This window comes from Microcaecilia unicolor, chromosome 12 (assembly GCF_901765095.1).
Source record: "Microcaecilia unicolor chromosome 12, aMicUni1.1, whole genome shotgun sequence".
Taxonomy (NCBI): domain Eukaryota; kingdom Metazoa; phylum Chordata; class Amphibia; order Gymnophiona; family Siphonopidae; genus Microcaecilia; species Microcaecilia unicolor.
The window spans coordinates 87,281,282-87,297,689 of NC_044042.1; the positions used below are offsets into that span (position 1 = coordinate 87,281,282).

The 16,408-nt window shown below is 42.2% G+C and overlaps 1 protein-coding gene across 1 annotated transcript in view; it reads left to right on the top strand.

Moving 5' to 3' along the window:
• KCNH4 (potassium voltage-gated channel subfamily H member 4) overlaps window positions 1-16,408 on the top strand; it is a 325,608-nt gene that overhangs the window by 143,494 nt on the left and 165,706 nt on the right. The window contains exon 3 of the mRNA XM_030220488.1: window positions 10,112-10,243. Coding sequence (XP_030076348.1) covers window positions 10,112-10,243 — 132 coding nt within the window. The remainder of the gene's footprint in view (window positions 1-10,111; window positions 10,244-16,408) is intronic.

Consider the following 16,408-nt stretch of genomic DNA (forward strand, 5'->3'; position numbering starts at 1 on the left):
ATTGTGTCTGTACATATCTATTTCATTTGTAATACATTGCTCTATATTTGTTTATTGACCGGAGGAGGCTTTCGCCCCACGGTGCTATGTAAGCCACATTGAGCCTGCAAATAGGTGGGAAAATGTGGGGTACAAATGTAACAAACAAATATTTCAGCAGCATTTGATCCAGTTAATCATGAAACACGTTTAACATGATTTGAATATTTCTTTGCATCTGAGCGTTGTAGGTGCACTAACATTTTCAGCGCGCACTAAAAATTAGTGCGCGCTAACACTAGAGACACCCATAGGAATATATGGGTGTCTCTAGCATTAACATGCGCTAATTTGTAGCATATACTGAAAACTATAACATGCCTTAGTAAACAGTGCCATTATTGTTGTAAATAGAAATCAGATTTCTCAGTGGTTTGATGCTCCATCAGGTGTTTCACAAGGATCTACTCTGGCATGTTTGAGAGTCCAATTTAGGATATATACTGATTTTTCTTTCTTTTAGAAAAGACCTGTGAAAAATGCTGTTGAATTTCTGAAATTTTGTTTTGAGAACAATCAGAACATGGATGAGAGCAAATCATTGCCACTGAATATAGCTAAGACTCGGGTTCTTGCTTTATGAAGCTTTCACTTTTCTTTACTTTTTAAATTATTTATTTATTAGTATTATTGGAAAGAGTAAACAAGCGATTTACATCTACCTGTTCCACTCCACTCATTATTTTGTAGACCTTTATCATACCTCCCCTCAGCCGTCTCTTCGCCAAGCTGAAGAGCCCTAGTTGTTTTAGCCTTTACTCATAGAGAAGTCGTCCCATCCCCTTTATAATTTTCATTGCCCTTCTCTGTACTTTTTCTAATTCCACTATATCTTTTTTGAGTTGCGGTGACCAGAATAGCAGAATATTTGAGGTGTGGTCACATCATGGAGCGATACAAAGGCATTATGACATCCTCATTTTTGTTTTCCATTTCTTTCCTAATAATACCTAACAATCTATTTGCTTTCTTTACCGCAGCCGCACACTGAGCAGAGGGTATCAACGTATCATCAATGATGATACCTAGCTCCCTTTCCTGGTCGGTGACTCCTAATGTGGAACCTTGCATTACGTACCTATAGTTCGGGTTCCACATTAAATGTTATCTGCCATTTGGATGCCCAGTCTCCCAGTCTCATAAAGTCCTCTTGTAATTTTTCACAATCCTCTTGCAATTTAAGAACTTTGAATAGCTTTGTGTCATCAGCAAATTTAATTACCTCACTAGTTACTCCCATCTCTAGATCATGAGGTACCTTGTCAAATGCCTTTTGAAAATCCAGATACACAATATAGAGCAGCTCACCTTTATCCACATGTTTGTTCACTCATTCAAAGAAATGTAATAGATTAGTGAGGCAAGATTTCCCTTCACTAAATCCATGTTGGTTTTGTCTCATTAATCCATGTTTTTGAATATGCTCTGTAATTTTGTCCTTTATAATACTCTCTACCATTTTGCCCGGCACCAATATCTGGCTCGCTGTTCTATAATTTCCCGGATCACCTCTGGAACCTTTTTTAAAAATTGGCATTACATTCACCCTCCAGTCTTTCAGTACTATGCTTGATTTTAAAGATAAATTACATTACTAACAATAGTTCCGCAAGTTCATTTTTGAATTCTATCAGTACTCTGAGATGAATACCATCCGGTCCAGGTGATTTGCTACTCTTCATTTTGTCAAATTGTGCCATTACATCTTCCAGGTTTATAGAGATTTCATTCAGTTTCTCTGACACATCAGCTTTGAATACCATTTCTGGCACCGGCATCTCTTCCAAATCTTCCTCAATGAAGACTGAAGCAAAGAATTCATTTAATCTCTCCATTATGGCTTTGACTTCCCTGAGTGCCCCTTTTACTCCTTGGTCATCTAGTGGTACAACTGATTCATTTGCCAGCTTCTTGCTTTAAATATACCTAAAAAAAAATTTACTATGTGTTTTTGCCTCCAACATAATCTTTTTTTTTCATAGTCCCTCTTTGCCTTCCTTATCAGCGCTTTGTATTTGACTTGCCATTCCTTATACTGTTTCTTATTATTTTCAGTCAGATCCTTCCATTTTCTGAAGCTTCCTTCACTTCACTTTTTAACTATGCCAGCTGTCATTTGGTCTTCCTTCATCTCTGTCCCGTTCTGTTCAAATTACATTGGCTTCCGATTGAATAAAAGATTAAATACCAGGGCTGTGGGATTGGTACAGCTAACCTTCAACTCCATCTCCTCTATTTTTCTACTGTCTGACTCTGACTCCTACTATAAATAGTAAATCTAAGAGAAATTTGATTAATTATAGAGACTTAGGTTATTTCTTTATAGGATTAATTAGGATTAATAAACCACAATATAATATTTATTTGAAGTTTGAACAAAGATCCTGAACTAAAAAGATTAGGTAAGTATAAAATGATAAATTTACCATATATTATAATGTTGTAAACTTTTGTGTTGAAGCTGGAGTCAGTACATTTTTACCAACTCTGACTCCACCCGAAATTGTTCCTGACTCAACTCCTCAGCCCTGTTATATATAAAATACATTTGCTCATTCTTCAGATTCTAAATAATTATGTTCCCTTGCTTATCACTGCTAGTTTGCAATTATATCAACCGTCTACACTTTTAAGATCTGCTGATAAGCATATTTTAGATGTGCCATCATTTCATGTGATAAAACTAGATGAGTATAACTTCTCTATTTTATATGTTGCAAGACAAAAATTATGCAGCTCTTTGACAGCTGGTATGAGAACAACTACGAAAGTAGGACATTTTAAGAAGATGCTGAAAAAAATTCCTCTTTAAGCAGGCTTTTGAGGGCAGACTCATTTGAATTCAGTGTATGATGTCTTTATTTAATTGCAGACCCAAAATGACAATAGGCCAAATTCTATAAATGGCACCTTAAAAATCAGCATCAATAAACCACACGGTTAGCATGATTTTATAACCTATGCCTAAAGTTTGGCGGTTTATAGAATAGGCTCACACGTCTAAGTTAAACACAGATCGGGTGTCTTCCATAATAGTGTGCATAGTTTTCTGAAATGCCCACAACCCACCCATTCCACACCCATGGCCACACCCCCTTTTCAACTGCACACATTAGAATTTACATGCACCGTGTTGTAGAATACACCTAGAAAGTTGTGCATGTACATTCTAATTAAAGCCAATTAGTGCCACTAATTGGTTGTTAAGTACCAATTATTGACATTGATTTGCTTGTTAATTAAGTTCTATGTGGAATTCGGTCATGCAACCAATTAGCACACACAACTTAAGGTGCCATATATAGAATTTGGGGGGACTGTGACTCAGAGGATTTATACTTATATTTGAAGCTATTTTGTAATTTTTTTAGTCTGTCTTTTTTGTTATGTTTCATATTATATATGGTTTATTGTATACCGCCAAGAACAGTAGATTGTACACTTTATACATTTTAAATAAATAAACTAAAGTAAAATTGGAGAAACATGAACATCAATTTATACTTGTGTTTTTATTACTAAAATATCCTTTTGTATTGCTAGATTCATTTGAATAGCAATACAATACAGACATATTTTTAGATATATTCCATGAAAAATCTCATTCATTGACCTTCAAATACTACACTCAGCCTTGAGCAGTGAAGGAGGAAGACACAGCCTGTCATCCAGGGCTAGTGTTAAACATGCTGGAACCCAGGGCGGAAATTGAGGAGGGGGCCCTTCATGTCCCTGTCCGCTCCCTCAAATTCCCCACCTGCCATTACTCCCACATATAAAACAACTTTATTTTTTTGTAATTGTAATCAATAGAAATAAAATAAAGCATAGAATAGAAAATAAGATGATTCCTTTTTTATTAAACAATACATTTTTGATTAGCTTTCTAAGGTAACCCTTCTTCTTCAGATGAAAGATAAGCACATGTTGATAAATAACAGTATATATAAGTGAAACATCAAAGCATTCCAATAACAGTCTCACAGGAAGAGGGTGGGGTAGGTAGGGCTCTTCAGCTTGGAGAAAAGGCAGCTGAGGGGAGATATGATAGAGGTCTATGAAATAATGAGTGCAGTTGAACGGGAAGATGTGAAGCGTCTGTTTACGCTTTCCAAAAATATTAGGACTACTAGGCATGCGATGAAGCTACAATGTAGTAAATTTAAAACGAATCGGAGAAAATGTTTCTTCACTCAACATGTAATTAAACTCTGGAATTCATTGCCAGAGAATGTGGTAAAGGTGGTTAGCTTAGCGGAGTTTTAAAAAGGTTTGGACGGCTTCCTAAAAAAAAAAGTCCATAGACCATTATTAAATGGACAGTGAAAATCCACTATTTCTGGGATAACCAGTATAAAATATTTTGTACTTTTTTGGGATCTTACCAGGTATTTGTGACCTGGATTGGCCACTGTTGGAATCAGGATGCTGGGATTGATGAACTTTGGTCTTTTCCAGTATGGCAATACTTATGTAAGGTGAGAAAAACGTGGGAGCTGGGTGGATGAGGGACAGGGAAATATGCATGGTGATAAGAGGGTGACAAAGCAGCAGAATTTTACGGTTTATAGTGGGTTAGAAAACTCAGATCTTTGTTAAGTGCTTTCTGGAGGGTGTCAAAATATTTAATCATTCTGACTTCAAAGGTCTTATGTTCCTGGATTGTCTTAAAGTTTCCTTTTAGTATTCTCATAAAATCATTGCTACAGTGTTCTGGTTTTGTAAAGTGCTGTCTCACAGAGGTGTCATCCTGGTTGGCACTGGCATTTTTCTTATGATGTCTTTGTAAATTAAATCTCTTCTTTAGCATCTGGCTTGTTTCTCCAATATAGCACCCTTCATCACACCTTTTACATTGAATGATATAAACCACATTGGAAGATGAGTATGTGAAGGATTCCTTTATATTGAATATTTTTCCTTTGTGAATGACTGTGACATCCTGTGAAATGTTTTGGCATAGTTTGCAGCTGGATATATTGCAAGGATGTATGCTGCTCTCTTCTTTTTGAGTTTCTATCAGGATCTTGCTTCTCACTAGTTTGTGTTTTAAGTTGGGTGGCTGTCGGAAGGCCAGCACTGGTGGGGATGGAAATATCTCTTTCAGTAGTTCATCCTCCTGGAGTAGTGGCTGTAGATCTTTCATGATTTTTCTCAATTTTTCTAGCTCTGGGTTGTATGTCACTACAAGAGGGATTCTGTCTGTGGCTTTTTTCTTTAAAATTTTTAATTGAAACTTTCAATATTCCATTAATCATAACATAATTAGCAAAATGCAAGAACATACTTATACAGAATAACCAAAATTACAAAATCAAAATAGCATACTAGTCCAGATCACGGAGATCCAAAAAACACTCAAGAAAGAAAAGAAAAAACAGCAGGTCTCATGTTAAACACATTCAAACCCTATTTGCCCAACCCAAACAGAAAAAAACACCATCCATATTACTTCAAGTCTTCCTTCTCCAATACAAATTTCTCCACGTGAGTCAGATCCAGGAAAATATATGAATTCTCCCCTGATGTCACCAAACACTTACATGGAAATTTCAAAAAGAATGAAGCATCTAAAGCCAGAACCCTCGGTCTTAGCTGAAGGAAAGCTTTTTGCCTAAGCTGAGTGGATCTGGCGACATCAGGAAAGATCATAATCCTTTGACCATAAAAAGAAACTGCTTTTTTTTTTAAATATGCTTTCAAGTAAGTTTCTTATGTTCCTCAGAGGAAAAGGAAACCAACAGCATAGCTCTTTTAGTAATAGGTTTCTGAGATATCTAGAGGAATGTAAAGCCCCTTTTATTAAGGTGCACTAAAAAGGGGGGGGGGGGGGGGCTGTGCTAGTGGCAGGGCAAGTTTTTTGCTGCACACTGAGTCCCCTTCTACTGTAGTGGGTAAAAAGATGGAAAAAAAGAAATGGCCGTGCGGTAAGTTTGCACTTGCCATGTGGCCATTTCAGGGAAAGCACTTACCGCCACCCATTGAGGTGGTGGCGGTAAGGTCTCCTGTGCTAACTGAACAGCGTGCGGCATTGCCCAGTTACCACCGGGTAACTCCCTGCAGTGATAAGTTTTTAAAAATTCCGGCCGCTCCGGAAGTGGCACGCATTGGGGGAGGAACTACCGCTGGCAGACGCATAACTTTTATGTGGCCCCGGCTGAATATCGGCTGGACCCGCATAAACTCCGGGTGGCCAGGCCGTCCAAAATTATCCCCTATATTCAGTGCTGGTCCCCAGACATGGCCCAGTACTGAATATTGGGGGATAAGTTAGCTAGCGACTATCAGCGTTTTTAAAAAATGCTGACTGCCACCGGCTAAATATTGGGGGATGGAATCACAAATAGAAATATGAAGACTGGTGGGATCCTGAAGACCTGCCAGCTGAAGACCACCTCTGCCTCCTCCTCCTCTAGTCTGGCAGCCAGAAATCTCCAAGCTCTGCTTCCAGCATCAGTGTTCCCGAGCTGCCACCAGCTGCAGAACCTGGAGATTTCTGGCCATCAGACCAGAGTAAGAGGTCTTCGGTAGTGGGTCTTGGGGATCCCCACCAGCTCAGGTATTTATAGTTTGCATATGGGCAGGGAGCAGGGAGCATGGGGGAAGGCAAGGAGAAAAAAGTTTGGTGCTCACCTACTTTGGGTGATGCATATATCCCTGCACTAGAACAAAAAAAATTATATACCATACATTAATAGATATAGATATATCACAAATATATCTATATCTATAATAAATTATATGTTAGTTATTTATGGGAATTCATTGTATATCTATCTATCTATCTATCTATCTATCTATCTATCTATATAATTTGTGACATATTAATGTATGGTATATCATTTTTGCTTTTTTATGTTGTTGTTATAGACCCCTGATGCAGGCGGATTCATGCTGCAGCATGGCCCATGTCGGGTCATATTTTGAATACATTTTCTTCAATTGTCCCAGTCTTCAAGGCTCTTGTGTGCTTTTTTTGTTCTGGTTTGGTTTGTGTAACATTGATCCCTCTTTTGTTTTCTGCATATCCCTGCACTAACATATTCCAGTTAATAAATTCAAATTAAAACACTTTTCTACCTTCGTTGTCTGGACATTTTATTTTTCTATCATGTTGGTCCCAATTAGTTTCTTCAGCTTTCCTGTGTCTTCTGCTAATTCTCTTTCCAGTGGCTGCTGTCCATTTGTCTTTTCTTCAGTCTCCTATCTTGTTTCATTCCCTCACTACACCTGTATCTGATATACTGATCTTTCCCTATCAGTTCTTTCCTTCCTGTTTTCTCTCTGTTCACTCAAATTTCACTCTCTATCTCACCCTTCTCCTTCTTTTTACTTTTCAGCTAAGTACCAACTTTCCATCACCATGCCATAGCTCTCCCATTTCCCATCTCACTCCTTCCCCAGCTACCTATTCCCTTCTATCTTTCATTTACTCCTCCTTACCACATTTCTATCTCTGTACTCACTATCCTCCTCTCCTTGCTACCCCCTCCACTTGGCCTCTCCCATATGATTCCACCATTTCCATTACCTCACTACCTGCACTCTTGAAGTCCAGCATATCCTCTCCCACTCCCCTCTCACAAGTCCAGCATCTTCTCTCCCTCTCCCCCCCCCCAATAGCCTGACATCTCCTTGTCCTTTCCCTCCACCAACTAACTTTCTAATCCATTTCTGTTCTCTCCTGCTTCCCCCCCCCCCCCCATGGTCTATCATCTCTTCACATCTCCCCCTCCTCCCCACACACATACAACATTGCTCCCTTTCTCTTTCCTGCCCCATGACCCAGAATTTCCAGCTCCAGGTCCAAAATTTATCATTTTCTCTCTTCCCTCCCTCCTTTCCATTGTTCAGCATTTCTCCTTCCCTTCTTCCCACCCCCTGGTCCAACAACTCTCTCTTTCTTCCTAACTTCCCTCCCATCCAAAATCTCTCTCCCCTCCTGCCACCCCCAAGTCCAACATCTCTCTCATTCTCCTCCCTCCCTAATTCCATTGTGCACCATCTCTCTATCACTCTCTCCCCTCTGTTTCTGGGCCCATCATTTCTTCCTCCAGTCTCTTCTCCGGATCTCTGGTCTAGCATCCCCCCCCCCCCCCCAGGATAACTTAAAACAGCTCCAGAGGGCCATCTCTAGCTCCAGAGGGCCATCTCTTCCCCTTCTCACCACTGTGATCCATCATCTCACTCCCTTCCCCTCACCTTCCAATCTACTTTAAAATGCATGTCCCTTCACAGGGGGTCACCGGTGCAGCAGTGACTCGGATATGCTGCCTGCAGCTGTCCCAAAGCTTTCCCTCTTCCATGTTCTGCCCTCTTTGATGCAACTTCCTGTTTTTGCCTGGGCAGAACACGGCAGAGGTAAAGCTTCGGGGAAACCGCAGGCAGCATATCCGAGTCACTGCTGCATTGGTTATAAATGTTGCATTTAGTTATAAATGATAACTTACGGAAAGAGCCAAAACACATAGAGACCACACTCACTGTTCACCAATGCAATACACATCCACTTCTGATCCCTCATCCCTTTATCCAGTCAATCATACATTTATTCACGGAACTATGTACACTATATGTCTAGGTTTCTAACAGTGCCCTTTCTTCCCATTGTCTCCTTCTAATGTTTCTATGTTGATGCCCCATTGTTATACTCCCAATGATATTCGAATGTCTCGCACAACTCTGTTCAATGTAATCCATAACCTAGTCGTAACAAATGTATTTCTATTATTCATGTCTTATTGTAAGCCACACTGAGCCCGCAAATAGGTGGGAAAATGTGGGATACAAATGCAACAAATAAATAAATAAAAATTGGTGACCCCCTGTGAAGTGACTTGCTTTTAAATTAGACAGGAAGGGGAGGGAAAGGGAGGGAGACCATGGTGGGAAGAAGGGGAAGAGATGCCGAACCATGGGATACCCTGGAGCTGTGGGGTCCAGCCAGCTTCCCCGTTTACCCTCCTCTAATGCTGGCCCTGCTGTCGTCAGCCACTTTCCTCCTCAACAGCTTTTACAGTTTAGGCTCTCTTGGTAAGGCAAATATCATAAACTGTTTGTCCTGCGGTGTTTTTTCTTGCCGAAAGGGGGGAGGGACTGTGCTGTGCGGGAGGGTTAGGGAAAGAGGGGATAAGCTCAGGGTTTATGCCCCTGGGAGGTGGGAGTGAGAGAAGGCGGGAGGGACCCATAGGAAGCAACACTGCTTTATGGCAATGCGCAGTGGTGCAGATTTGAGGGCCAGCAGTGTCCTCTGTCAGTGGAAATCTCAGTGCATATCTCACTCTGCTTAGCTGTGCCCTCAGTTGGTTTTAGAGCTTACCAATTCAGGATATAAAAGTTTATTTGCAGTTTTATGCCTTGGCTTTCTTCTTTCAGGAAATATTTTCTGTTTCCCTTCATGATCTCAGTTTTAGTCAGACCTGTGGGGAGGGGGGGGGGGGGGGAGGAGATTGGATTGCTGTGATGGTCGCCCCTTGAAGGGTTTCAAGCACACAGCCTTAAATTAAGTGGTAACAAGCTTCTTGTTCAGTCAGCTTTGGTGTCTTCAAAATCCATATCTAAATCTGTCCCTGTCCGCAAGCTCTGTACATTGAACTTCCAGTTACAGCCTCTTCACACCTTCCTCCACAGTACATGAGTGATGTATATTGGTTGAATTATTTGCGAGAGAGGGGATGCCTCAAGGTAGGAACGGGAGAGTTATGATGGCACTAATAGCCGGGGTCTGTGAGAATTAGCACTGGAAGAGTAAGAGGTGCTACTGACTAGGATGGAAGTATATTGCCAGAGATGTTGTGAGGCATGTTTTGGAGAATGGTTATGAGGGATTTTTTTTTTTGGGTGGGGGGGGGGGGGGGGGGGGGGAGGAGGGCAGGATTTGGTTCATTCCTTTTGTAGTGATAGCTCAAAGTGAGTTACAATACATACAGGTACAGTAGGTATTTTCATATCCCTGGAGGACTTATCATCTAAATTTGTACCTGAAGCAATGGAGGGTTAAGTGACTTGCCCAAGGTCACGGTATGCATCAATAATTGTCACTTTTCACCTATTTCCCTCTCTGTTTTCTCAGGGACCCCTTTCTGGTGTCTACTGGACATTGTACCAATCAAGAATGAAAAAGGTGAAGTTGTCCTGTTCCTCTTCTCCTTCAAAGATCTTTCAGAGGGCCGAGAGAAACCCCAGAAGAATGACAAAAAGGAAGGTAATAATCTCCGAGGGATAAGGGGGCTGCACGGATTTATGTTTAAATCTTTTTTGTGCAATAATAGGAAAAACCAGTACATATGCAACAAACAGTGAAGAATCACAATGATCAACAGCTAGCCAGGCGTCAACATGCCATTTACATTTCCTCCAACCCCCCCAACCCCTTCCTCAGACTCCCCTCCCCTCAACCCCCTCCCCTCTCCTTCCCTAGCCCTCCTAGCACACCCCTCCTCCCCTCTCCTACTTAGTATATCCCCCTTCCCTTCTCCCCTCCCTTCCCTCCCTATCCGCACAAGATTTATTAATGTTAACATTACTATCATTATTAGGTACTATGAATTGAGGATTCTACTTTGTGCTGTGGGTTGCAGAGTGTCCCAAAAGTTCGCCCACGTTTTCTGCAGTATCCGACCTTCTCTTGATGTCAAATCTTGAATTCCGCGCCTCTCTAACTTCAATAGTTCAATCATTTGTATCCGCCAGGCTGCTATGGACGGTGCTCTACTGTCTCTCCAGTGCAGCAATATAACTCTTTTCCCCATCAATGCTGCCCTCTGTAAGAAAGCGCAAAGGCCTGGGGGAGAGGGTCCAGCGCATTTGAATTCTCCAAAAAGGAGTAAGGGTTGTCGCTGAATTGTATGACCCCAATATCTTCTAGTCTCACGCAGTATCTGTGCCCATAGCAATGATGAGTGGCGGCAAGCCCAGAACATATGTCCAAGGGAGGCTTGAGCTAAACCACACCACGGGCAGGTATCAGACTGTCCATATCCTGCTTTAAAGGCTCTGCTTGGAGAAACGTAAAGTCGAAGGGCAAATTTATATTGTAACTCCCAGAAGCGGGTAAAGACCGAGGTACTTTGTATGGAGGTCAGGAAACCACTCAATGTATCCTCCGTGATCTCCACCTTCAGGTCTGCTGCCCATTTTCACGCCGTAGTTCGATAATCTATGTCCTCTGTCGAGTCTTGTAGATATCTGTGGTGGTATTTCAGGGGTACCGGGTTCTGTGCCCCTGAAGTCAATGCAGTGTTTAAAGTGTCCTGAACATCCTCACTTAAGTTGTACCACCCCAGAGATCTGATGTAATGATGCACCTGTAAATAGGCAAAGCGGTCTTGCTGCATGGATTTATAATCATTGAGCAAGAGCAGAAACACATCCAGAAGCTGATTTGAGTAACATGGTAGAACAGTGGTTTTCAACCTACACCTCAGGGACCATCACAATGAATAGACATGGAAGAGATTTGCATACCAAGAAGGCAGTGCATACAAATGTCTCTCATGTATATTCATTGTGGATATCCTGAAAACCCGACTGGCAAGGTGGGCCCTGAGGTCTGGGTGGAAAACCACTGTGCTAGAAAAGCAAATACTACACCAAAGTAGTCTGGAAATTTTGTGTGTATTATATTCTGGTATAATTACACTGTATTTATTATGAGCCCAGGAAGCACAATGTAATGCTACGTTAACATGAGCCACAGAAGGCAATTATGATATACTCATGCTAATCTTTTATGTTCTACCAGCACCATCGCTACAGAAGAGAAAAGAAAATAATCGCTCATTCATTCCTAGAAATGTGCTTGTGATAGAATAAATTCCTATTCTAGTTTACAACACAGACATTGAGAGGAAAGACTGATGTGCTTGAGATAGCAGTGAAATATTCTGAAGCGATGCTGTGTTTGGATTTATATACAAGAAAAAGGCAGTTATATAAAGGAGCAGTTGGGATCCTCTGTGCCTGTGAATTTTATTACAAAGAATCCACTCTGCAGGCTGGTACACACACTTCTGAACTTTTAAATGCTTCTAAAGGTTTTCAAAGAGGAACAAACAGTGCCACACCAAACCTTTCTTTCTGGTCCCCTCCTCTTTCTTTTGATAAACCTAAGGCTTTTTCACTAGCCTGCCTTACATTCATTAAGCATTATAATGGAAGACTTCTCTAATTTCACCGAATGCTTGGCATCTCATTGCCAGGCTCGCCCACTTGGTATAATAGGACAAAGGAACAGACCTATGTTTCTGAAGCTGTTTACTGCAGGTGGGGGAATGATTGCAATAGGGAGGTGATGGAGGTATTAAGTAGAAGATAGTACTTCTAACTCCCCCCCTCCCCCCATGTCCAGCAACCCTCCTCTCTGCCCTGTTCTCACCCTATGCTTGGAATAAACTCCCTGAGCCCATACGCCAAGCCCCCTCCCTACTCATCTTCAAAATCCTTGCTCAAAGCACACCTCTTCAATGTCGCGTTCGGCACCTAACCATTGTTGTACCTCTATCCAGGAAATCTAGACTGCCTCAATCTTGACTGACTGCACTTTTTGTCCTTTAGATTGTAAGCTCCTTTGAGCAGGGACTGTCCTTCTTTGTTAATTGTACAGCGTTGCGCAACCCTGGTAGCGCTTTAGAAATGTTAAATAGTAGTAGTAGTAGGCCCCAACGCTGAAAAGCAAACGCGGGCGCTACAGGCCATTAGTGCCATATGAGCACCCGTATTTACCTGCGCAAAATGTTCAGCGGCGCAGAGTGTGCAGACAAACAGTGCAAGTTGCATGCTAATGTAGTCAAGCTCATGTTAATGAGGTCATTTTGTATTTTCCCCCAATGCTCAGAAAACAGCGTCCAAACAAAACTGCCTTACGGCAGCAAAAATAATGCCATTTTGGAGCAGGCATTAGGGTATTGGAAGAGAGGATTTCTCACAATTCTTTCTTCAAGGTCTGCCAGTTTTGATTGCTTTTGGAAGCAGAAGGAAGCCCCTGGAAGTCCTTAAGCACTGGTCATGAGAAACGAATATGCGCAAGTCACAGCAGACCCAAAGGTGAAAGCACACATTGGTGTATGTTTCCTGCATCAAAGCAAAAAAAAAAAAAAATTTAAACGTTTATATTAAGGTCGCAGAAAGCAGACAGCAATATGTGCTTGATGTTCAAGTTTTGCCAGGAATAAAAGGAAAAAAAGCACAGCTGGGCCTTCAAGATTGAGATAAACGGAGTCCTTTATTCTGAAGAGACACGACACGGGCCGTGTTTTGGTGTAATAACGCCTGCCTCAGGGGTCCAAAGTCACAATGTTCAAAAAAAAAAAAAACAAAGTAGGAAAACAGCTCCTAGCGGCAATGGTGTATCTCCCAAGGAGAAATAAACGCTATTATCCACGCCAATGGCATTCTTTCCAATAGCCATTGAGGTGGGGGTAAGGGCTCCTGTACATGGTGCTGCCCAATTACCGCCGGGTAACTGCTGTGGTAAAAAAAAAATATGGACCTGTTTCCTCTAAGCACCAGAAATGCCGCACGCTAAGATGGAACTACCGCTGGCACCCGCATTGGGCTGGCAGTAGTTCCAGATTGCTGCGCAGTAAGCCCGTGGTGGGCTTACTTAGTGCATTCATCCAGTTACGCTCCTCCTGATTAGTTCACAAGTTCTGCACATATCCTATTTGCACATAAATTGTTTACTGCACTTGCGAGGAAACCTTTGGTGTTAAAGTTTGCATTAGAAGCTGTGCACTAAGTCATCAGCTCACAGCTCTAACACTGGCTTTCTGCATGGGCCCCTCAGGCAGCTGTGAGCTTCCTCCCCTCACTGCTACTTTAAATGACTATACACACACATTTCAATTAGTGGTTTACAAGATAGAAGCTTTATTGAATATACAGTGACATTATAATCTGAGCTAGTCCCAGTTCACTGTCCTGAATCCCATCCCCTGCTCTTAGCTAGCTATTCCATTAAGCCTCTACCCAATGAGGCAACACTTGCCTCCCATCTGTTCTTTGTTACAATCTACTTTTCTCATCATACCCCTTTTCCCCAGGATAAAGCTTACTGGTTTGGGTGTCCACTACAGCTTAGAAATAGTGGTTCCATTTGCCTCTAGGCCCTCCCAGTATGAAGCTATGATCGTATTTACAGTGCCCAAGAACTCCCTTAACTGCGTCTTGCCATGTCATAGTAACATAGTAGATGACTGCAGAGAAAGACTTGCACGGTCCATCCAGTCTGCCCAACAAGATAACTCATATGTGCTGCTTTTTGTGCATACCTGACCTTGATTAGTATCTGCCATTTTCACGGCCCAGACCGTAGAAGTCTGCCCAGCACTATCCCCGCCTCCCAACCACCAGCCCCCCCCCCCCCCCCCCCCCCCACCGGCTCTGCCACCCAATTTCCGCTAAGCTTCTGAGGATCCATTCCTTCTGAACTGGATTCCTTTATGTTTATCCCAGGCAGTTTTGAATTCCGTTACCGTTTTCATCTTCACCACCTCCCGCGGGAGGGCATTTGAAGCATCCACCAGTCCGTGAAAAAATACTTCCTGACATTTTTCTTGAGTCTGCCCCAATGTCATTCCCAATGTCTGACAGGTGTGTGCTGTTTGTGTGGTAGAACTCTTAAATGCTCACAGTCATCAGCTAATAAGTATAAAGCTATCAGACTACTTGTTGGCCTTTCAGTGGGCTCAGTCAAACTGCTTCCAGGCACCCATGCTGGTAATGGGATCATATCCAACCACATAAACTTGACAGATGGGTAAGCTGAACATAGGATAGTCAAGTCCCTCTTTATGTCTCTTATTAGGGCTATTGTTGGTATCTTACTGAAATCATCGCCTCCCAACTGAATGACCACTATTGCTGGCCATGCTTGTCTTCCCATTAACAGCACCATCGTAAGCAGCACCTGATACTAGCACATTTCACACCTTCCCTGCCAAGCCACTAATAGTTAGCCACAAATATTTCTCTGGTCTCTGTACACCTGGCTCCTCACTCTATGGTCAACCCACAAGACATGAGTAATCAACGATCTCCTCCTGACTGTGTCACGCTTCCTTTGTGAAGGATTGGACATACAGTGTTAGTGTGGTGCAGAAAGGGTGTGCCCTGCTCATCATTGCAATAGGTTACATAAGCTAAGGATTTCCATCTCCCATTCCTTTCAATGGTAGATCTAGCTAGTCCCCAACTAACCACATCTGATACTGCACCTATGCAGAAGGAGCTTATATCAAAGATACCCGGTTCCATCCGGATTGCACTGATCACCTTCTTAAAAACTGCTATGAATTGAACCCTAATGAGGGGGAAATTCATCTTTGTGCACTAGCACTTCCATCCCTCTCCCTGGGGCCTAATTGCTATGAAGGCTCAAACTGGGCAAGTTACAAACAGGGCCCAACCTAGCACAAGATAGACTTCCTGGCCAGTCTTGGGTCTGTGTCCCTTCTTCAATACCTTGTCCTCAATCAAAACTATGTTGCACACTAGCGACCCATTGCACAGTCTCACTCCTTGATGCTGCTACTAATTTGCTAATCCACAGTGTTTCAAAGATGCCAGTGAAAACGTGAATCTAAATAAGGCTGCCTCAAACCCAGCACCATCCCACAATTTCATCTACATTTCATGCATCACCATGCACGTCCCATCACTCTTGGCCCTTTCACTCCTTGCCCACTCTTTAAATAATTCTTTGATGATGAAACTTTAGTCTCAGACCCCAACCCTATATTTTTACAAAAAATGTGAATCCTAACATGTGTGATAAGACTGTCCATTATGCTTGTTCCTTACTCCATGCTTGTATGATGTATGCCACCAACATGCTTCCTAGCACTGGGTCCAAATTCTCTCCCTTAAGAGCCCTTATACTGCATTGAAGCCCTTGCTTGTATGCTCTCTAATTTCCCAGGGGGCTGATTTTCTTGGCAATTCTCAGGTTGTGCAGTCCCAAGCCCCCAAAGGTCCTCTGGTCACTAGGTGTTTCTCCTTCTTCTGCTTGTGGAGTGAGTTTCCTGAAAAGAGACAATCAAAATAAGAAAGAGAGTCAGCAATTTCATTACTCTTCCTGGACATGTGTAATGCTGATAGGGTGAAGTCATCTGGTTCACTCCCTTTTAACCCGTACTTGCTGGTCTACTTGCTCACTTGACTCCTACCCCTAACCTTCCCCTTGCCCAGGTATTCTAGCCCCTACAACCTTGGAAAGGACAATGATGCCTGGTTTCTGTTGCCTCTAGGGGCTTCCACCCAAATAGGTTCTTGCTAGTTAGTTAAAACCAAAGTCAATTACTCAAAACACTTTTTCTCAACCCTTTCCTACAGGCACACCTTGCCAGTTGAGTTTACATTGGTACCACAA